Source organism: Nuphar pumila, chromosome 13 (assembly GCF_984573655.1).
Source record: "Nuphar pumila chromosome 13, dmNupPumi1.hap1.1, whole genome shotgun sequence".
In the NCBI taxonomy this organism is placed as follows: domain Eukaryota; kingdom Viridiplantae; phylum Streptophyta; class Magnoliopsida; order Nymphaeales; family Nymphaeaceae; genus Nuphar; species Nuphar pumila.
In genome coordinates this window covers 95,005,071-95,028,463 of record NC_143261.1, presented here as the reverse complement: position 1 = coordinate 95,028,463, position 23,393 = coordinate 95,005,071, and the positions used below count along the sequence as shown (strand labels likewise).

Below are 23,393 nucleotides of genomic sequence, written 5' to 3'. Positions count from 1 at the left end.
AGCCAGGTTGAGGAGGTGGCTAGTTGGCCCGGCTCGGTTGGTTGTTTGGGTTTTCTGATTGGGCTTTGGCAATTAAGATGGGCTGAAGGAGTCATGTCCAAGGCTTGACCTACTTAATAGATGATCTTTGATTTTTGTAGATGATCTTGGTGCTGCTATTTTGGATTTTATTAAATGCAATCATATCAATATCTATGTCACAATGCTTTGTGGACATGAGTTCCCGGGGATGCAGGTCCGAGTAGATGGTTTGAAATATTTTTCAAAAGTGAAACACAAGGACACACAAACTTTTAAAATCAATAAAAAATATTTTTTTATATTAATAGCAAAAATGTTTTTTCTATTGAAATATTTATTAAGCCCTAATCTTTTGTTTTCTGAATTTTAATTCTATTGAGACTGTACAACAAAAAGATAATCTCTTGGCTAAGCAACAGCGGCCTTGATCTTCCTTCCAAAGCATAACAATTGTCCCTTACCACATCAGCTCTGTGATTATCTAAGACTCGTGCACAAGTCCGTCCAGAATGTGTCCCCAGGTGGACAACTCTGTCCAAACCAGATCCAGCACGAGAAAAGCACCCTGCTTTAACCACCAATGTAGTACCCCATGTGGTAAGCGGGGTCCTGTGTCAAGCTGAATGCTCAGGATCGAATCCCTCTGCCGCATGAGGCCACTGTTGGTCTGGTAAGAGTCTGCCACTACCTGTCACAAAGATACGTGAACATAAGGGCACCTAATGCATGGGGGTTTGACTTGCAAACAAGGTTGGTAAACGAGCCAAACGAACTGAACAGGGCATGTTCGGGCTCGGTTCATTTACCAGAAGATTGAGCTCCTAACTCGGCTCGTGTAAAAAAACATTCCATCTTATTTATACATGAAATATATATATTTATATATAGTACACTTAAAATATGTATATTTTATATGTTAAACTTAATAGTTCATATTATATATATTTCATTCATCCATCTATTTTTATACATCTTTTATGCATTATTATTTTCATATATTTCACTTAAAATATATATATTATATATATAAATATATATATTATTACCTATATGAGCTCTCCCAAACTGAATGCCACGGGGTGGACTTGTTTAAGCTTAACAAGCTACTCATAGCTTGGCTCACCAGCTATACAAACTGATTAAGAACAAGTTCATGACGAGCTGAACCGAGCCAAGTCACGAGCTGCTTGGTTAGTTTACAGCCCTACTCGCAAATTCAAAAAAAAATAGGAGAATAGGACATGGTGACATATAACTTTTTATTTTTTAATCAATAAAAATTTACTTTTTAATATTAAAAATGCAATTTTATGGAAACACAACTATAAATCATTAAAAATGTAAAAATAATATTAAGACATTTCACGGACTTGTTGGTGTCCGTCTCTACGTGCCAGAGAGCGAAGCAGGTTATATGTTCCCCCCCCCCCCAACAGGGCAGTTAGCTACATCTCATGTTCGGAGGTCCCAAAGAGCACCACGTATGTAAGCATGTGCGTCTCGTATCCCCATGTTTGTCAGCATTAATTAGCGTTGGAGTTTGATGCGATTGCAAAGACTTAAGTACCCTCTCCTCCATTGGTGCCAAAAAAAATGACGATTCTTGAAAATGAGTGGTTGTAAAGACTTAAGTGCCCCAAAGATGATTATTTAAGACTCAGTCTCTGCACTGCAGGATTATCTGAGAAAGAAATCTCCCCTGGAAGAGGCCATGAACATCAACCCTCGCACTCTCTCTCTCCCTTCTATTTCTACTTCTATGCACATCCAACAAAAGATCTTCCATTGCTCCATCAAGCACCAACTGACCTGCACGTTGACTGTTGTGGAGCCTGATTCAGAGTTTTTACCCTTACAGGAGGAGGGTTTGGGGGCTCATCCCAGCGTGGGTAGCATCATTCAACAAAATGAGTTGTAGATCCTGATTCAGAGTTTTTACCCTTATAGGAGAGGGGTCTGGGGGCTCCTCCCAACGTGGGTAGCATCATTCAACTTGAAGAGTTGTGGAGTCTGATTCAAAGTTTTAACCCTTACAGAAAAGGGGGGTCTGGGGGCTACTCCCAGCGTGGGTAGCATCATTCAACTTGAAGAGTTGTGGAGTCTGATTCAGAGTTTTTATCCTTACAGAAGGAGGGTCTGAGGGCTTCTCCCAAGGTGGGTAGCATCATTCAACTTGATGAGTTGTGGAGTCTGATTCAGAGTTTTTACCCTTATAGGAGAAGGGTTTGGGGGCTCTTCCCAATGTGGATAGCATCGTTCAACTTGATTCGTTGTGGAGCCTGATTCAGAGTTTTTGCCCTTACAGGAGAAGGGTTTGGGGGCTCCTCCTAGCGTGGGTAGTATCGTTCAACTTGATTCGTTGTGGAGCCTGATTTAGAGTTTTTTCCCTTACAGGAGGGGGGTCCGGGGGATCCGCGCCGGGGGGGAGCCCCCGGACCCCCCTCCTATAAGGGCAAAAACTCTAAATCAGGCTCCACAACGAATCAAGTTGAACGATGCTACCCACGCTGGGAGGAGCCCCCAAACCCTTCTCCTGTAAGGGCAAAAACTCTGAATCTGACTCCACAACTCTTCAAGTTGAACGATGCTACAGTCGGTGTTTGATGGAGCAATGTAGGATCGTATGTTGGATGTGCACAGAAGTAGAGAGAGAAGGGAGAGAGTGTGAGAGAGTTGATGTTCATGGCCTTCTCCAGGAAGAACTCTTTGCCTTCTTTGATTTCTTCTCTAGAGAGAGAGAGAGAGAGTTTTAAAGTGTTTTACGGAAAAAGAAAAAGAAGACTTTGAAGAGTCAACATCATCCTCGACTTTCTGGATGGATAACATGTTTGTCCTTTTTTTGAACGGAGAAAGAAGAAGAAGACTTTGAAGAGTCAACATCATCCTCGACTTTCTGGATGAATGACATGTTTGTCCTTTTTTTGAACGGAGAAAAAAGAAGAAGACTTTGAAGAGTCAACATCATCCTCGACTTTCTGGATGGAGGACATGTTTGTCCTTTTTTTGAACTGTTTGTTTTTTCTTTTTTGAATGAATGGCATTTTTGTCATTTTTTCAAACCATCACTTTATGAGAAAAATAACAAGAAAGGTTACTTGAGTCTTTGCAATAACACCAGAGTCCGATGCAAAGTTATGTCAACATACACGAGAATACGAGCCCCATGTGCTTGTATACGTGGTGCTCATTCAAAGCCCCGAACACAGACGTGGGATTCAGTGAATCTTCGGGGGGAACATACACCACCCTCCCGCCAGAGTGTCTGCTTGTGTCACAATGGACACACTCGTGTGCCTCTGACATGAGCAACTACCAAAGGGAGAAGGTTAGAACCGTTTTAGCATGCCAAACAGAACATTGTAGAAGGTATTAATTTTACCAGTTTTGTCGGGGTTTTTCTGGCAACATTTTAAATATTTTTTTACGCAATTTAAAATTATAGAAAAAAAATCAAAGAAAGCATCTTGGAATATTCCCCAAAACAATCAAAGTAACAAAACCAACCAACCAACATTCTTCTAGCCTATTTAATATTTATATTTGTTAAATGGAGATATTACAAATAACGTAGGAAAATCAGGGGCTAAAGAACAGAAACAAATTTTGTTTTGACTCATTTTCGTATCGGGTTAAAAAATCAAGCAAACCCGATCCGATTTGATTTGGTAAAGCGTCTTTTAACCGTCCAGGTAAGCTAATGACAAATAAGGAAACCACCTATCTGTCAAGCCCTCCCGCATCCTCAGTCCTCACCAACAAATCAACGGTTAGAAAGAAAGTGAGAACCTCACCCCTTCCTTTTATTAACTCAACGGGACCCCACCATCCCAGTTTTGCCCGCCTCCTCCTCTCGCCCCGAATCGGAATCCTCCGACTCGTATCGATGCGATAACCGAGTCAGAGAGGATGAAGCCTCCACCGTCCCCGGCGCTCGGCGTGGCGGCCGAGCCGTTCCACCTCCTCGAGATCAACATCATCTCGGCTCAGGACCTCCACCCAGCGCGCCGGTCCATGTCGACGTACGCCGTGGCGTGGATCCAGCCGGACCGGAAGCTCTGCACCCGGGTCGACTCGGAGAACCACACCGATCCACAGTGGAACGACAAGTTCATCTTCCGAGTCGAAGACTGGTTCCTCTGGAAGGAAACGTCGGCGGTCATGGTGGAGATCTGCTCCGTCGGGTGGCTCCGCGATACCCTCGTCGGCAGCGTCCGGGTCCTGATCGGAAACCTCATCTCGGCGAAGGGCGGCGCCGGCGCCGGATTCGGCGGGATGCGGTTCACCGCCCTCCAGGTCCGGCGGCCGTCCGGCAGGCCGCAGGGCATCCTCAACCTCGCCGTCACGCTGCTCGACTCGTCGCTCCGGAGCGTGCCGCTCTACACGCAGCTGAACCCGGCGCTGGGGTTTCGGGACCTGACGGGGCAGAATTTCCGGCAGCTGCGGCGGACGAAGAGCGTATCGGAGGTGGGATCGGTGGCAAAGGGGATGCCGGAGTCGATATCCGAGACGGGGGAGGAGACGTCGGCTGACTGGGCGTCGCTGGCGGGGCTGGCGGAGGACTTCCTCCCGGCGGAGGTCGGGAGCTCGGTGCTGGAGGACTGGAGCGTGGCGAGCAGCGGAGGGAAGGAGGAGCTCAGGGTGAAGCTCGAGAGGTGGCGGAGCGAGTTCCCGACGGCGTTCGACCGGAGCGTTGGGGGTTTCGGGTCGTCGTTCCGGCAGATGACGGGGGGGAGGGCAGTGGCGGAGGAGGGCAGCGGCCGCGGCGGGTGCGAGTGCTCCGTCTCCTGCGGGATGAGCCCCAAGAAGAAGAAGGCTTGAAGGGATTCTTCGTTTTCGTCATCCTTGTCATCCCCATGATTGTGCTCTCCTTAGCTTTTGGCATATATTTCCGGATGATTTTTTTTTTTTTTTTTTTTTTTGGGGGGGGGGGGGGGATTGTGCATATAATGCATTTTTTTTCCTTCGTTTTTTGTTGGTTTGCATATACTTTGATATATGTTGCAGAATAACTAATTAATGATTTAAAGTTTTTTTCCTTAATGCTAAACATCTCTCTTTTCAGGAAATTAAGGCACTCATCATTACACAGATCGAACTCTAATTTTCTTCATTTGCTTGTTTGTGTCCAGCTCTAAACAGTTAATGTTCTAAACCCTTAAAAAACATAGTTATACCTGTTTTTTGCTTAATCCTAAATTCCTAACCTGTACATGCCTCGATCATTGCTTATTCATTAAATCATGCTTCTAATCTAAATTGATTCAATTCGATGAGATAGATTGATTTTTATTTCACCAAGTTTTCAATATAAGGCATCCATTTTCTATTGATCTAAATAATATATTTAAACATGAAAAATCGTAATTTAATATATTTTTTACTATGTAAGATATGGAGAATAGATCTATGTGTTCAAATTAAGCAAACACTGAACACCTTATCCTTCACCGTTTTGGACAGTTTAGGGGATAAAACTGTTAATGAGCTACTCATTTCATATATATATATATATATATATATATATATATATATATATATATATATATATATATAAAACAAAACCAAAGTCCAGTAACCCATTTGATTTCCTTGAATAGAACTTTGCCAGCGAAAACAGAACAAGTAACAATCTCAAGCCTGATCCCTCAGTGAATAAACAGTGGGCAAAAGGGAAGGAGATGATAAGAAAAAAATTATGCCGACAACAAAAACAGCGTTGAAATCTCTTCTTCAAAATAAGTAAATCAATCAGTAACTCAACACGGATATATGAATATATTTTCCATAAAATTAAAACCGTGTTGAATGGAAGGTAGGAACAACTACAAAAGTTCATATTAGCACACAATTTTCAAAGCGACTACACTTAGAAGGCGTCCGATTGGGTCTGTCCATTCCTTGCGGTCTGGTTTCCAAGGACTCCTCTTTCTTGCCTCAGCACACGTGAATGGTAACCATTACCCCTTGGCCTGCTGTTGTAGTCTCGCTCTCCCTCTTGTCCACTGCCTCGTCCAAAAGACCGCACACCAAAGGAGCCTCGCCCTCTTGGCACTTCCGTTTGATATCCTCCCCTTCCTCTCCCCCTTCCTGAAAGAAATAACACAAGCTCATAAATGGAACAGAAAGTAGCGTAAAGAGAGAAAAGAAACAAAAAGGGCATGTGATTGGAGTTATAACACTTCAATTGTAATTTAACATAGTATTGCTTAGGATGTTGCTCTAGAGAAACACATTACATAAATTTCCTAAATTTTAACTTCCTGCAGGATCAGATAGGATGTAGGAGAACAAATCAGTGGACCAGATGCTTGAAAACATTACACATCATCCATTTCACAGTTTCTTGAATCACAAAATGGAGTTTGGATGAAAAAGGAGGGGAAAAAAAAGCTAAATCATAAGATAGAACGAGCTTTTCTAACGGATCTGACCAAAATGGTCATATAGGACTTCCCGCACAGTCCAACTCTGCATCCCAAACGAACAGAATCTGATCGAGGGCAAAAAGTCGCCAATTTGGTCAACCAGCGTGGAAAGAGTCAGACTAAAAGACTGGTCAAATCAGGTTCAGCCACACAACAAGCTAGCTCATCAAGTAATTCGGTTAAGGGACATTTGTGTTTACAAGAATACAAAGTAAAATGGAAGCAGAAAGCTAATGAAAATGTGGGAGCTTGCAAGAATAGGAAAAGGAGGTCCATGCCACTTAAATATGAAGCCCATGCCATGCCTTGTTCAAGCAAAATCATGAACCTATAAACCGGGAAATTCTGTGGTCATCCAGCTTCACGGATAAGTCAGGGTTAGCTTGAAGCTAAGCAAGAAGAAAGGCTTCAGTCCTATAAAATCTATCGTCTGTGAGGCAGCTCCCAACATAAAAGTACCCGTTAAAAAAATAGTTCACCCTAAACATTCAATAGACAAGTCAACAGAAGTATACAAAGCAATAAAGAGACATACTCCCACGAGATGAACTGCTGTTTTGTCTCCGCTCCTCAATGTGCACTTGCCTTCCACCAATTTGCACAGGAGACGCCTGTGATGGCAGCAGAAAATCAGTCAGTCCTCATCGAGAGTTATGTATATTACACACAAGGGAGATCTGACTCAATCCTCATGACAAAGCCACATTGAAAAATTCTGTAACAAGCATAAACATAGACATGCATGGACGTGGCCAGAGAAAGAGAAGTGGCTATGAGAAGGGGAAGTTGACTTCAATAGTGCATTTGTCAGGCGCTTATCTATTAAACCATGAAAATTTGCCACAAGCACACTTAAACATAAACCAACCCGGATTGCATTCTGAACAGACGACACATCTTCAAATTCAACAAAGGCATAACAGATACCAATATCCTGCATCACAGTACAAGATACAGAAGAGAAGAGCAACATGATTAGTCAAGATACAACACAAGCAGTGAAAAGATTATCCAATTCTAAATAGAGAACAATAACCTTGCGACTCCTGATAACAACACCCTCTGGCTTGATTTTACCAAATGCCTTGAATTCCTGTTCGATGCCAGAAGGTGACACTGTAGTTGACAGATTCCTCACATAAACCGACTTGCTAAAATCTCCTGGCATCATATGAGAACCATCTACATATTCAGCAAATAAACAATAAAACAGGTTAAACTTTAAAATTAATCGAAAATGGCAACAACTATCTCTGAAGATATTAACATATGCAACAATTCCAAACCGTAAGAAAAATGTAACTAAAAAGACTTCTGTACTTTAAAAAGCAGAAGGTAACATATAAACATAGCCAAAATGACGTAACTAGTCAACCTACATCCTCTTTTTGGGCAGCACCTCAAATTCAAATAATGAACCAACAAAAACATAAATTGTGAAGAACGAATAGAGAAGGATGACATTCTTCAAAGAATGAAAACTTTTAGCTTGAAATTTGCAGCACCAGACAAGCAACATATGCGATCCCCAACAATTCCTCATTCATATAGCGCATATGACAAACAAGCGTATTCTAATATTCATGTATAACATCCATGAATATTTCATGGGATAAGCTGTAGCATTCATCACATTACATATCTAAAATGTCCATTCCCAACTCAACTTGGGTACTGTGAACTCATGTCTCACTTTCCATCTATGTTGATCACATTGCGCCCAAAGCAATTAAGACCCAGATCAGGAAAATCAAGGACCCAAGTCACTGATGACGTTAATTAGCATTTGTAATAAAAGCAACAAGATCAACCTCACAGCTTTGAATAATTACCAAGAATATTCTCAGAAAGAGCAATTAGTATTCCGACATCATGCCATATTACAATTGACTTGATCCCATACTCAATCTAATCAAACCTTACCAAAATCAGAAACATAATTTGGTGAGTCGGTGACCTAGAGTGAGTCAGAACTTTAAGGCAACCTGTGAGATAAGATGTTCATTTCTCATGGGAGAATATTCATACATTCTCAAGTCCTAGGAACCACTTCTTAGTGTTAAAATATATATATATATATATATATATATATATATATATATATATATATATACTTATATATATACATCCGTATATATATAAGTATATGTATATACATATATGTATATATATATTATTTCTCATTTAGATAAATACCCGATAGGGGTATTCTTGTAAAACCACTTATGTATTTTTCTCTTTTTTATTTTTTCTCTTTTTCCCTTTTTCCTTTTCTTTTTTCCTTTATTTTTCCTTTTTTGAAATGACCACAAGGGGGCCCCACACTTGTAGTCGTTGGGGCCCCAACGGTCAGATTTCTGACCGTTGGGGCTCCCAACGACTACAAGGGAGCCCCCCCCTTGTGGTTCCTTTAGTGCTTCCCTCCTCTATAAATAGAGGAGGTCTTCCCCTCTTAAATGTATGGGTTTATACCCCTCTCCCTTCTCTTCTTCAATAATATCCAACTTATGACTTTAAGTCATTTCCATATTTGAGAGTTTTTGTGTGTGCACATTTGGTGTTTGTGTTCTTGGCTTTAGTGGTCACTCTTTAAGAGTGACATTTGCTCTATTGATGCTTCCGCCTCTTTTCATTACATGGTATCAGAGCTCGGTTGGTGATTGGGCTTCTCTTTTATCATCTTGGAACGCGTGCCTCTCAAAGTTTTTTGAAGAAGAGAAGAATAGTTGGTGCCGATGGAACGTGACTCTAAAGTGGAGCTTTCTTTTAAGCTAAATGGGTCCAACTACCTCATGTGGGCCTCCGCGATGGAAAATCACCTAAGAGGTAAGAAACTTTGGGGTTTTGTTATGGGAACTACTCCCGAACCCTCTCTTGTTCTCACCAAAATGGAAAACGAGATTGAGAAGGCTTTAGATGGCGATGAGCGCATCAAAGCCATTAATGAACATCAATTCAAAATTGAAGATTGGGAAAGTAACCATGCCAAAATTTTGGCATGGTTCATGAACAATGTAGATCTTAAAAATTGTGCTAATATTGCCAAATTTAGAAGGGCCAATGAGGCTTGGTTTTTCCTTAAGGGTATGTATACCCAAAAGGATCTTGCTCGGCAATTTTTTTGTCAAGAGAAAATCCGTTCTACCAAACAAATGGACATGAGTGTCCGGGACTATTTTAGCTCTCTAACCCCCCTTTGGGATGAGCTTGCTCTTCTTAAGCCTAAGTGGGTTGCTCCTCAAGATATTGAGCTAAGAAGGGAACAAATTGAAAAGGAGCACTTTTTTCAATTCCTTCATGGTCTTCGCCCGGAATTTGAACAAGGGCATCTCTTCTCTATAGAAGCAAAGCCCTACCTATTGAAGACACCCTTGCCGAGATATGTCAAGAAGAAACTCGGCTTGGTTTGAGCATTAAGAGTGATGATGTTTTGGCCGTTACTAGGCCCGGATCTAATGTTAAAGCATATAGACCTCCCCACTTTAACAAAAATAACTATGGACCTAGAAAGGGGATTATATGCCATTATTGTAATGAACCGGGGCACACAAGACCGGTTTGCCCAAAGCTTAAAGGAAAAGTTGCCGCCGTTGGAGAAGATTCTCCAAAGAAGGAAGATTGCACAAAAGAAGGAGATATCAAAGAAACTCTAAATCACATCTCCGAAGCTCTCCAACATCTACTCAAGGCTTCTCCTTCAACATCCGGGGCCGCCATTGCCTACTCTTCATCTCCTCCAGGTATGTGGATTCTAGATTCCGGTGCTTCTTTTCATATGACATCTCATAAAAATTCTCTTTCAAACGTTTTTTCCGAACCTCTATCTTCTTGTGTTTCAACCGCCGATGGTACATCATTAAAAATTGAAAGTATTGGATCTCTTAATTTTAAAAACTTTTTTGTTCCTAAAGTAAGAATCGTTCCTAAAATAAATTTAAACCTTTTTTCCGTATCTCAAATTACCGATCATGGATGCCAAGTCTCTTTCTCACCCAAGGATTGCACCGTGCAGGATCTCCAGTCAGGGAAGCTGATTGGGCAAGGCCATAGAAGAGGTGACCTCTATTTTATGGATTTTTTGACTCTTCCATCTAAGACATCATGTAATCTTGTAAAGGACAAAAGTATTGGAATATGGCATGAGAGACTTGGCCATCCAAATTTTGTAAAAATGTCTCTTTTTTCGTTTTTGAACAATACTTGTAAAGACAATCACATGACTTGTAAAGATTGCATTTTTGGGAAATCTAAAGCTATTCCATTTTCTCAAAGAAGTTACTTTACCACTCGGCCATTTGAACTTATTCATTCCGATGTGTGGGGACCTTCCCCTATTTTGTCTAAAGGTGGTTTTTCGTATTACGTGGTATTTATTGATGATTTTACTCGATTCACATGGATTTACTTCCTAAGTCGTAAATCCGAAGTTTTTTCCTTCTTTAAAGAATTTCATGCAATGGTCAAAAACCAATTTTTGGGAAATCTATCTATTCTTAGATCCGATTCGGGAGGCGAATATATGTCCAATGATTTTCAAACCTATTTGAAAGAAAATGGAATTCTTCACCAACGTTCTTGCCCCAACACTCCACAACAAAATGGCCTTGCGGAAAGAAAGCATAGGCACATAATAGAGACTACAAGAACGTTATTGATCTCAAGAAACATTCCAAAATCTTTCTGGGCCGAGGCGGTTCTAACCTCTGCGTATCTTATCAATAGAACTCCTTCGTCCTCCTTGAAAAATCTTTCTCCTTTTGAAAAACTTTACAACATGTCTCCCGATTATAAAAGACTAAGAATTTTTGGATGCAAATGCTTTGTTTTAACCCACAAGAATGATAAACTCTCCCCTAGGGCTATTGAATGCATTTTTTTGGGATATGGCGAAAAACAAAAAGGATATCGATGTTTTGACATACTTAAAAACAAGCTTTATATTTCTAAAGATGTCACATTCCTTAAAGAGGAAAGTGGTTTTTCGCCCCAACCAAATGAAAATATCGATTATTCATTCTTATTTGACTTATTGCCTAAAGATGATCATATTGATCCTAATGAATTCCTTGGTGAAGATCTTGTTGAGCATCCAAGCGATGATCAAAACTTAGAAGAAAATGGTTCAAGATAAATACAAGTCTACTCTAGAAGGAATGAAAGGAATCCTCCTTGTGCCCTTGAAAGATTTTCCCAAAATGAGTCCATCGAAGAGACTTCTCAAAGAAGGTCAAATCGAATTTCTAAAATACCAAATAGGTTTGTTTCTTATGATTCTTTTTCGCCTAATTTTCGAGCATGTCTTCTTGCTCTTCACTCTTTTCATGAACCATCTCATTACAATGATGCTAAGCAATATGCTCATTGGAATGATGCTATGCAACTTGAACTTAATGCCCTCAAAAAGGCACAAACTTGGGAAATCATTGATCCTCCCAATGGCAAGAAACCCATTGGATGTAGATGGGTTTTTAAAGTGAAAACTAAGAGTGATGGTTCATTGGAAAGATATAAGGCTAGGTTGGTAGCCAAAGGATATGCCCAAGAGTATGGGGTAGATTATGATGAAACCTTTGCCCCCGTTGCTCGAATGACTAGTGTTCGAGCTCTTATTGCTATAGCCGCAGTTAAAAAATGGCCAATTTTTCAACTTGATGTTAAAAATGCCTTTTTGAATGGTAATTTAAATGAAGAAGTGTATATGGAACCACCTCCAGGTATGGATTTAAATGGAAAATTTTTGAAATTAAAAAAGGCTTTATATGGTCTTAAGCAAGCACCTAAAGCTTGGTATGATAGGTTTAGTAACGTATTAATAAATTTAGGCTTTTATTCTTGTTATACTGACACTGCTCTTTTTGTGAAGAGAACAGGTGACTCCATTATTATGCTTCTGTTGTATGTTGATGATATGATCATCACTGGGAATGACAAAAAGGGAGTAAATGATGTTAAGTCTATGCTAAAAGATACCTTTGATATGTCTGACCTTGGTTATTTACGATATTTCTTAGGTATTGAAGTGGCTTATTCCGAACGTGGATACATCTTATCTCAGATGAAGTTAGCTGCTGAAATTTGTACCAAATCAGAAATATCTGACGAAAAGAAAGTTGAGACTCCAGAAGTTATCAATGCAAAACTTAGACTTGAAGATGGTGTTCTTCTTGAAGATCCAACTCCCTACCGTCAATTAATTGGATCCCTCACTTATCTATCCATCACCCGTCCTAACATAGCTCATGCGGTTCATGCAGCAAGTCAGTTTCAGCACGCACCTACCACAGTTCATATGGCGGCCGTAATGAGAATTGTGCGATATATAAAAAATACCATCTCAAAGGGACTCTTCTTATCCTCTTCCTCATCTCTTGAATTGACTGCTTTTACTGATGCTGACTGGGGAGGCAATCCCAATGATCGTATCTCAATTACGGGTCTTTGTATTTTTTTAGGAGAATCTCTCATCTCGTGGAGATGTAAGAAGCAGCAAAAAGTCTCCTTATCATCTACTGAAGCTGAGTATCGGGCTATGGCGATGACAACTATGGAAATCGTATGGCTCAGAAGTCTCCTTGCCGACATGGGCGTTCTCATTTCCACTCCTACCAAGCTCTGCTGTGACAACAAAAGTGCGATATACATTGCCAGCAATCACACCTTTCATGAACGGACAAAGCATATCGAGATGGATTGTCATTATGTTCGAGACGAATATCTCAGAGGGACTATTTCGTTACCATATGTTACTTCAGAATATCAGCTGGCTGACTTCTTCACCAAAGCGCTTCCAACTCCACGATTTATGTTCCTCCTTAGCAAACTTTCGGTCTTCTCCCCGTAAAGTTTGAGGGAGCGTGTTAAAATATATATATACATATATGTATATATATATATTATTTCTCATTTAGATAAATACCCGATAGGGGTATTCTTGTAAAACCACTTATGTATTTTTCTCTTTTTTATTTTTTCTCTTTTTCCCTTTTTCCTTTTCTTTTTTCCTTTATTTTTCCTTTTTTGAAATGACCACAAGGGGGCCCCACACTTGTAGTCGTTGGGGCTCCCAACGACTACAAGGGAGCCCCCCCCTTGTGGTTCCTTTAGTGCTTCCCTCCTCTATAAATAGAGGAGGTCTTCCCCTCTTAAATGTATGGGTTTATACCCCTCTCCCTTCTCTTCTTCAATAATATCCAACTTATGACTTTAAGTCATTTCCATATTTGAGAGTTTTTGTGTGTGCACATTTGGTGTTTGTGTTCTTGGCTTTAGTGGTCACTCTTTAAGAGTGACATTTGCTCTATTGGTGCTTCCGCCTCTTTTCATTACACTTAGTTCTTACTAGGGGAAGTGTCTGTTTTCCCCTAGAAAGAAAATGTTTCACAGGTCTGCAAACATGCCCTGCAACTTGTGAATAAGAAAATAGAGGCAAAGAAGGCATTTGTGAGAACGTGAAACCAGTACATGAAGGTAAAATGACCATGGGAAGATGCCAAGCCAATTAGGGAATATAACTGGTGAAACAGGAAGATAGCAAGAATAGAATAAATTCGAAAAAGATTTAGCTATATGCATTAAGGAAATAAAGGCTCATATTAGGATGAGAAACACAGAAGGATAGAATTCATTAGTGCCAGCATCTCAAAAGTCAAACCTTTATGACCTCAGTATGGTTGAAAAAGGTAAGGATCATTTTATCGCAAGATGTGGTTGAGTAATGATGGAATTGAAGCATATAAACTGGCATAAGGTCATAGTAGCAGAGGCAGGGAGTTCTACAACATGTATGAAGGCAAAGCTTCTACCCAAGAGAGTACTGACAATTACTGTGGATCTGTTTTAAATGAGCTGAGGAGTGCATAACATTTTCAACAGCGGATACATCCCATTTTTGTGGTGTGAAACACAATTTCACATGCTTTTAACCTTCATTGCTTTAGGGATACAGAAAAGAGACAGATGGCTATGCCACATGCCAACTGGAGGTCATAATGATCATGATGTTGTAAACCAAAACACTTATCAGCTAGTTCCCTGAGAAACAAATTGTACAGTTAAAGGCTGTCAACAAGACAAAAAAACCACTTTCCCAGTTCCTATGGATAACATATGAAAAGTTGCATCAAATCAGTCTTTACATCAAGACTAAGTTGAATAGTCAAGACTCAAGAGACCATTTATTGGAAGGCAGCACTATAAGATACAATTCTGTTAAATAATTATATTAAAAACATTGAGAAAACAAACTTAGGGCATGTATGCAATGCCCGGTGATTCATGAATTCTCTCAAGATGCAGTGATTGTAAATCACAATGACAACACTTTCTCAAAGTTATCGAAACGTGAAAAAAGTACAAGTGATAGTGATTGCCAGCTGTGATTGTTTTTGCCTTAGATCTTGTGAAAGCTGGTCACAAGATTGGCCTAGTGACCAAAAAATACAGATTCTACTTTCTCAGCCGTGATTGTTCATCACAACCTGGGACCAAAGCAAACATGCCCTTAATATCACAAGAAAATGGTAAGAGACGTCTTTGATGACTTGATGGACCAATCTGTCATGAATGAAGTTTATGATGTCCGTCAAACAAAAACTACTGAATTGATCATTTTTTATAGATTTGTATTATATTACCCTATTCACAAGAAATTTATCTACAGGTTAACCACCTGCATTTTTTTTTTTTTGCAAATATAAACCTTCCCAGTTCCCACTCATCACCTTTCCCAGGAGATCCCAAAACAGAAATCTAAGATAATAATTTAATGAAAATTTTAAACAAAGCAACATTGTTGTCTTGCAAAAGAAGAATATAGACACTACTTTGACCATCCTGAGTCATTCCTTAGTCCATGGATCTGGCGTTTGGAAATATAATCATCAAAGAATTTGAGAAGGTCACTCATTCTGTTTCCTACTGAAGTGCAACCATAAAAGCAGGACAACAAAAGTAAGAACACAGAAGTGTACCTTCTTCTTCTGTAGTAACAATTTCCTCATTAACTTCAGTGAAAGCCTTCTCGGGCATCGCTGGTACTGTAGTGTACAATTGATTTGACAAGTAAGATGTAGGTTGTGCAGAGTACTGACATTCTGAGTTTACTGAAGCACTCTTGTTCATGGAAGCCTGTGGAGCTGCCGCTGACCCAGAGGAACCTTTTGCCACCCGCAGCTACCATTCACAAGATATTATAATAAAAAAAAGTAAGTCGCACATGCACACACAAAACCTCGCTTCACCATCCATCCCAGTAACTCTTAGAAACTAGAATGGAGGGTGACAGATAATTCGTGTTACCCAACAAGGCACTGTAACCCATGCCAGTTCCCAAACTGGAGCAGCCCCAGAAAGGCACTGGAAATGCAGGTGCATTTTATGGAAATTGAGAAATTTCACTTCTGGCCCGAGATTTATGAAACACCATAATGGTGATTGTAAATCAATAGACAAATTAAGAGTATTTGAGTAATCCTAAAAAGTAAATCATTTTGTGAAAATGAAAAGAGAAAAAGAAATTCTTGGTTCATAAGTCATGAGGGTCTAATCTTTTCTCAAAGAAAAAAGACTTGAGATTCCAAAATACTCTTTTTGTTCCCTGTCAATGCATAGCAATACCATCGCATTTCATTAAATGCTACAGGCACAGAATCGCAACCAATAACATCTACTAAGCAGAACTTGTACAGAAGCAGAGCAAAAGAAAACAAAAATAACAAAATAACAATATGAACAAGTACAGTGAACAGCACATACAATAGAAGCATAGGTTTGCTTAACAGGCTCAACAGGTTCCTCAATAGGAGCCTGTGTTGTTTCCAGCATAGCAGTGTCAACCCCTGGATAAGGAAAACAACTGCAGTTATCAGCTGTTTCTTCAGCAAGGATACTCGCTTCAGAAATTTGCTGCCGCTCTGGGAGGCCATACTCCTCAGTGGTGGTAGTTTCTTCAGGATGTGTTTGGGGTACAAACTCTGTTGGCTCTACTTCCTCACCAATAATGTAATCTGCAACTGCAAGACAGCATTTATTCATAAGAATACAGTGAAATTTCAACAGTAATAAACATGAATTTTTGAAAGACAAAGAGATATGAACATAAAAACAACAGAAATATATAATCAAAACTAATTAACAAAAAAACAAAGAACAAGGCTACTTGGCTTATAACATTAAATAACTTAAAACCGACATCCCATGCACCTTTTTCAGGATCAAGCTGGTTTCCAGCAATGGCATCTTATAGTCCCAGCAACGTCACTTACCATGTAAATTACTACTCAAACGGGTTATGTCCCTCAAACTAAACAAGTACCAGTCGTACCTGGCTCTTCGACTGAGCTAGGCACATTGTGCTGTGTATCAAAATTGGCATGGGCCAATATGCTTGGTGGATGCTGAATAAGAGGCTCTTCATCAACAAAATGAAAAATGTCATTCAGAACAAAGAATCCTTTCTCCTGAGGGGCAAGAAAAATAGTCTGCAGGAATTTCCTCCAGCCTTTCAAATCCTTTGTCTGGACAGACCCAGATACTGTTACCAGAATACCACCATTCCAAGAATCCATAGAATGTGCTGATTTGATCTCAATTCCCGTAAAGTTTAGAGACATTACAAGTGAATGTATTTGCTGCAAAAGAAACATTTTCTAAAAATGTTACCATTTAAACAACAAATCAAAGGACAAAGGAAAAATAACGAGGTACATAAACTATGGAATAAAATATCCACACATACATGTTTGCATGAACATGTGAATTTATCAGCTCATGAAATAATTTAGTCATTTTCCCATTAACAGATCGAGTGCATTAACATATACATGCACACACATTTGTGGGGGTACACGTGATAGATTTATCAATCATTTTCCCATTAATAGATTGACTACATTAAAGTATATCAATTTACTTTGTAAAAGCTCAAGGGTGGCTGGAACATCTAACTCCCATATAGTATGGTTATCCTTTGAATCAGTTGAACATTAAGAATCTATTACCTCTTACTAAGAAGTATACATCACCTAACCAAAAAGGATGCATCAAAAGATCTTATACTAAGAAAATGCAAGTTAAAGATGGTTAGAAGGCCAAAACAAGCATGCAGAGCACTGTACAAACATTTTTGCCCCAGAAATCAAGGTAAGCTCTTTCCATGGATGCATCCAAAGCTGATGCATTTTCAGGGGTACAGGTATGCAGGATAATCATCTTATATAAGTGGGCGATATAATTACACAAGGAGCTCGAAAGCACACATAAAGAAGATTATGTGGCACTTCAACTGCAAGTTTGGAAAGAACCAAGAGAATTCAATATTTCCTAGGAATTGCAGTTGACAAAAAAGTCAATCACTTGGTGCAAATGCAGCGCAGATATTACCCACTCTTTTTTCTTTTTTCCTTTTTTGTCTAGGCCAAGGAAAAAATGCTCCATCACCAACCACACATTGACGGGCCTCTGGACGATAAAACCCTTAATTCCCCCCTGACCACTAGGGAGTACACCCAGCTTCAATCTTCCGGTAAGGGACATCCTCTATGGGTATCAAACATGGACTCTTCTAACAAGGCACCGCACCCGCGTCGCACTCGCACCCAGGCAGGTGCGACACTTGGACACAACTTCCTTTGTGTTAGGTGAAGTCAACCACACTGAAGTCCATTTCTATCCAAAAGTAGATTCAGTTAACCTTAAACAAGTCCATTTTTATCTATATTATATATAAATACATAAATGCACACAAATGCACGTAGTGTTAACTTAAAACTGTTAATATATATATATATATATATATATATATATATATATACACACACACACACACACTCCCCGCACCCACCACACCCAAGTTTTTTTAAAGTGCCGCATCCGCACCCATACCCGCACCCGCACCTATGTGACATAGGTTTTAATTTAGAAAAGAAAAAAATGTCATTTTATACCTTAAGAGGGCATTTGAAATGCATTCAAATAAAGTAGGTGGTTGAATGTAATAACGCATATGTTGTGTAGCTTTTTGCAACTAGCTGATGAGCATGGCATTTTTTGTAAATTACTCAGTAAATGCTAACAGTGGCATATTTGGAAAGATCGAAAAGATACACACCTTAAACAAGATCAGTCAGAGGATACTACATTTTATCTTGGAAAAAAACTAATATCTTGGTATACGACAAAGCAAAGCTCCTTACTTTAGCACAAAATCTGTATGAAAGTCGATTTCTGAAGTCTCAACTTAAATTTAGGTACAACATTTTTATAGAACAAAAAAGTTTTAACGTCCACTAGCAACGTAACATGGGTATTTCTAGAAGGGTACTGTACCCAAGTCAACATGAGAATTGGTGCTGGACCTGCTGGTACTTCATGGGTACTGATCAGACCAGTTTTGCATCTGCCCGAATCCAAACCCGTTCAATACATTTTAAAGGTGCATAAAGTCGTTTTCATCCATTCTCTTATGGTGTTTGATACACACACATACATCCATTCTTGTATGGTGGTCTAGTCAGGACACAATTAGTTAGGTCCCTCGTTAGGCCCCAGTGAAAAATGTGGTTACAGATGCTTTTTGCTTGTTAAACCGATAGATGCATTTATTATAGTTTATTCAGTCGAGAACATGTATTAGATTAGGTATTTTTTATGCATTTATGTGTTTTTTAGACGTGTGAAATATCAACAACTTAAGTTGTACTAAAACTTGACGTAAAAGAGTATAGCCCCTTTTGTTAATTTGGTTAATTTGATTCAATCCAAAGTATGTTCCTTAGTAAATAAACAATGGCAAGCAAATCTACAGGTTTGAATTTGACAAAAAACACTTGAACTACACTTTTTGAAGGGGTTGTGACTAAAACATTTCACACACACACACACACACACACACACACACACACACACACACACACACACACACACACACACACACACCTTTTTGACATAGCCACTAGCTCTCAAGCCCCTTAATCATGCAATATGCTTTCAATAAAAGGTATTCCCAATATGCTAAATGGGAGATAACTTTTACAATTTGCATAATGCACACCACGTCAATGAAACCCAAATGAGCCTATAATAGCAATAATGCACACTCTGAATCAAGCCATTAAATAAGAGAGTCGTGCCAGTGTATGTTGTCCTTAAGGCTCTTAAAACAAGAGCATTGCCAGCATTTCTGTCCTAAAGTTGTGATAAGAGGCATTAGGTGAAATAGCAGGTCACTTCGCTGCCCTATGTACCCCATGTTTCATCAGGAAAGATGCCAAATATAGGAGCAACCTCTCTTGCCTAAGCATCAAAATTAGGAAGTGACGCTATATTGAAGATCATGCTTTGAATTTTGGGTAACGAACTAACGATGACTATAGCAGATGTTTCAGAATATACATGTGCATGGGCATGAGAATTTGAAGATCATGCTTTGAATTTTGTGTAAACTCAAAGACTTGCATACATTTAACATCCATTTGTTAGGAACTATTCCAAATCTTAAATTTCCAGTTAAATTGAAAATAAGCATAAGAATATCTTCTTCTTTCTTTTTTTGGAAGCCTACAAAAGAATTTTATTAAATGTGAAGTAAAAAAAATCACTCCAATTTTGCAATCAAGATTCAGAAAACATGCAGTTGGGAGAGAGTGGAAAACTGCTACATTAGAATGAGATAACACAATTTAGTCAATGACACAACCCAGTGTACTTCTTACACTTCACAATAACTCGTTAGATTATAGAACTTCCCTTCTATGTAACTGAAACAGACACGATATTTCCCTAAGTTATGAATATAAATCAGTGCAATCATCTCTCGCTCAATCTTGTTGCTAGACAGATGCTACGGAAGGTAAACACAAAAGCTATTGTACAGTGAGACAAACTAGCTACTGATTCTGCCGGAAAAGAGTCGCTATGACTTTATATGAATCTACAATGCCTTTCCTCTCGGCAAAAGCAGACGGATTGTAAGGGAAGTAGGACTACAAATTTATAACTGAACACAACCAACTTGAAATGCTCAAAAATCCACCCCAGGCATAGCGTTGCAAAAACAAATGCCTGACGATCACACGATCTTATGTCATGCTCCAAATGGAAAATATTAAACGATCAACACCCACAAAAACAGCCAAAGAAGCGACCAATCGGCGATCCGCTGTAGTAGGCTGAACACGGTTCCAATTGACACAGAAGACACCTACACTTCAACGATGCAGAACAGCTAAAAACCTTTCCACCGAACTCACATTGGCGTAACACAGACCTCTACAACATGTACATACCCCACAAATGATTAATGCTTAAGCACATACACGGGTGTCAGCAAGCAACCACCACAAGTTCACAGAATTGCATCCCCAGAACTTGACAGTAGAATACAATCACCGATTACGCGAATAACAGCGTATCATCGTAAATAAACAACAAGATGAACAAATAAACAGAGGTACCAGCATCGCAGCCGCCGTCTCGATCTTATCTCCGTCGAATCGGACCATCGTGCTCGCGTCATTGTAAAACTGGTGGCAGTAGTCAGGCTGTTGCTTGAGCACCTGGTAGTACTGCCTCACGAAATAGTTCCCCACCTGAATCAACAACGAAACACTCTCACTCAGATAGCGAGAGGGAGAGAGAGAGAGAGAGAGGGTGTTACCTGAAACGCAGATACGGGAGCCGAGTAAGCACTCGCCATCGTTTTTCACCGAAACACATGCAGCACAGAACCCTATCCCTAAATCCGGCAGGAGACGGTCGGAAAACTCCCAAAACCAGGTCCGGCGCCGGAGCTAGATTTGGAAAAAACGGAGGAACGGAGACGAAGGCGATAACAACGAAACCGATCGTCGGCGAGGATTCGAATGAGCAAAGAGCTCGAAATCAACAGGAAACGCCACGAAAGGTTCGAGATCTGAGCTCCGACGGCGGAAGGGAGAAAGGAAGAACCAGAAAAACGGAGAAAGAATCCACAGTAAACGAAGAAGGAAAGAGGAGGGAAGAAGAAGAAGAAGAAGGGATTTGAGAGCGGCGAAAATGAATGGCAGGGACGTGTGCAGCCGTCGATGAGGAGGAACGGACGGCCGGATGTGCTGCTTCCTTTCCTCTCGCACTGCGGGTCTCGGGGTTTCCCTATCAAAGGGGATTCGCTTTCGATAATGGCAAAGGAAAAGAAAACCTTTCGCTGCCCCATATTTATCCCTTCATTTATTAGTATGCCTTTAATTTTTTTAAAATATTTTTGACGTTGGTCCATCTGGGTTCGGGTGGGCTGGGCTGGGCTGGGCTCGGGTTGGTTCGAGCACATGGCTGGTGAAGTATGGAACTATGTGGCTTCTCTACACCATGACATGTTAAAAGCATTGTTTTTTTTGTATGTTTTTATAATATTTTTTAGCAAAAATATTTTCGTATCACTACAATATCAAAAAATACTTCTTGATCTATATTTTAAAAAAAAAGTATGTCTTTGTGAACTCTTGCTTCGTGTCGTATCCATGTTTGTGGCATAGTTTTAATGATATTCAGCAAATTATACACTTCAATCATTCTTTTTTTAGTTAATTGAACTCCATTAGAAAGCATGTGATGTTTGGAGATGAGAGAGGAGACGGTATTTAATGAGAGTGTAATTAGGGGTGAGCATCAGGCTGGACCGGCCCAGGACCTTTCAGAGTTCGGCTCATCAGATCAGGTTTGAAGTGCGGGTCAGCCTGGAGATGGCTGGTTTTCAATGGACTCGAGATTGAAGAGCAGCCCATGACTTGGCTTTTTGGTCCAATGCTCCAATGTTCAACGGGTTGGTTCAGACTGACCCAAAGTTCATAAATTAACTCTTATAATACCAAAAGCAATAAATTAAATGAAAGATTAATGCACACATCTAATTATCTTCCTATTTATCATATAATCAATGCAACTAATTAGGTAACAGTAATAGTTATCAAGATACTATGCAATTAGCTATTCAAAAAATAATTAGGTAGCTCAAACCCATCTCCCCGTTGCTCGTCAGCCAGACGAGCTCGAACCATGTATATATAACGGGTCAGGTTTCGGCCTGATGGCTAACGGGTTAGTGCCTAAAACCTTAGCCCAAACCTGGCTCATGGTGGGCCTGGCCCACCGGGCCACCCAACCCAGTACCCACCCGTAGGTGTAATTAATACCATCTACCTGAAGAGATGTTTGCGAACCTCGTTTTGAGAGATGAGGTTGCCTTGAGAGTAGAGATTAGCCATTTTCAACTACATCCTCACAAGGATGTTGTTGATAACTCCAACCTCATCTCTAGGAATGGCAATGGACAGGGCAGGGGCGGGGTCCATCTCAAGATTAGAACCTCCATCCGAGATGGGGATGGATTTTAACCTTAACCCCCCGCCTTCATCCCTGTTTCATGTCCTTCATCCCCGGTTCAAACGGGGATGAGGCGGGGCGGCGCCCCGTTTCCCCGTAATCTATTTTCATCCTTTAGAAGGATTGGGGATGGGGCAAGACGGGGCGAGGCTAGGTGGGGATGGGGCGAGGAAAAGTGTAAGTCCATCCCCGCCTCCATCCCCATACGGGGATGGATTTTAACCTAATTCGTCCCCGCCTCCATCCCCGTTTCATACCCTTCATCCCCGGTCCAAATGGGGCAAGGCGGGACCTCGCTTCCCACGGACCACTGCCATCCCTACTCATCTCCACTGCTATCGCCCTTCTCATCTCCTCACCAACATCAGCTCTCAAACACAGTGAATGGTTTTGTAAAACTTCTGACGACCTGCCTTAGGGGTAGCCTTTTCTATGGTTGGATTGTATTTGGACCTAAGAACAAATACTCTCTCTCTCTCTCTATCTATATATATATATATACAAAATCTTGAATTATTTATGTTGATTAAACACCTCACTAGGTTTTTTAAGATCCTTAAAAATCCACACCCCATATTATACTAAAATATCATG

General features: G+C 40.2%; 2 protein-coding genes across 3 annotated transcripts; one reads left to right on the top strand and one right to left on the bottom strand.

Moving 5' to 3' along the window:
• The first annotated feature begins 3,927 nt into the window (after nucleotides 1–3,927).
• Nucleotides 3,928–4,839, top strand: LOC149819289 (uncharacterized). Its single transcript, XM_089986374.1, has one exon. The coding sequence runs from the start codon at nucleotides 3,928–3,930 to the stop codon at nucleotides 4,837–4,839; it is 912 nt and encodes a 303-aa protein (XP_089842500.1).
• An 875-nt stretch (nucleotides 4,840–5,714) lies between these two features.
• On the bottom strand, nucleotides 5,715–21,611 carry LOC149819288 (nuclear transport factor 2-like). 2 transcript variants are annotated; one of them, XM_089985023.1, is made up of 9 exons: nucleotides 21,100–21,611; nucleotides 20,897–21,031; nucleotides 16,768–17,074; nucleotides 16,200–16,456; nucleotides 15,416–15,617; nucleotides 7,483–7,628; nucleotides 7,315–7,380; nucleotides 6,982–7,057; nucleotides 5,715–6,108 (listed from the first exon to the last, which is right to left on the bottom strand). In XM_089985023.1, exons 1-9 carry the CDS (start codon nucleotides 21,136–21,138, stop codon nucleotides 5,888–5,890), a joined length of 1,449 nt encoding a protein of 482 aa, XP_089841149.1. In that variant the 5' UTR covers nucleotides 21,139–21,611; the 3' UTR covers nucleotides 5,715–5,887. The 2 variants fall into 2 exon arrangements, with proteins under 2 accessions (XP_089841149.1, XP_089841150.1); XM_089985024.1 differs by having other exon boundaries at nucleotides 7,483–7,607; nucleotides 21,100–21,607.
• Nucleotides 21,612–23,393: the final 1,782 nt, after the last annotated feature.

Bases quoted from the DNA above. Each gene is read 5' to 3' on its own strand.
- LOC149819288 (XM_089985023.1), bottom strand. From the start codon at position 21,138: ATGGCGAGTGCTTACTCGGCTCCCGTATCTGCGTTTCAG. The intron at 7,058-7,314 runs GTTGGTTTATGT...CTGCCATCACAG, and splicing joins CTGTTCAGAATGCAATCCGG to GCGTCTCCTGTGCAAATTGG. The intron at 6,109-6,981 runs GTATGTCTCTTT...TATTTCTTTCAG, and splicing joins CAGCAGTTCATCTCGTGGGA to GAAGGGGGAGAGGAAGGGGA.
- LOC149819289 (XM_089986374.1), top strand. From the start codon at position 3,928: ATGAAGCCTCCACCGTCCCCGGCGCTCGGCGTGGCGGCCGAGCCGTTC.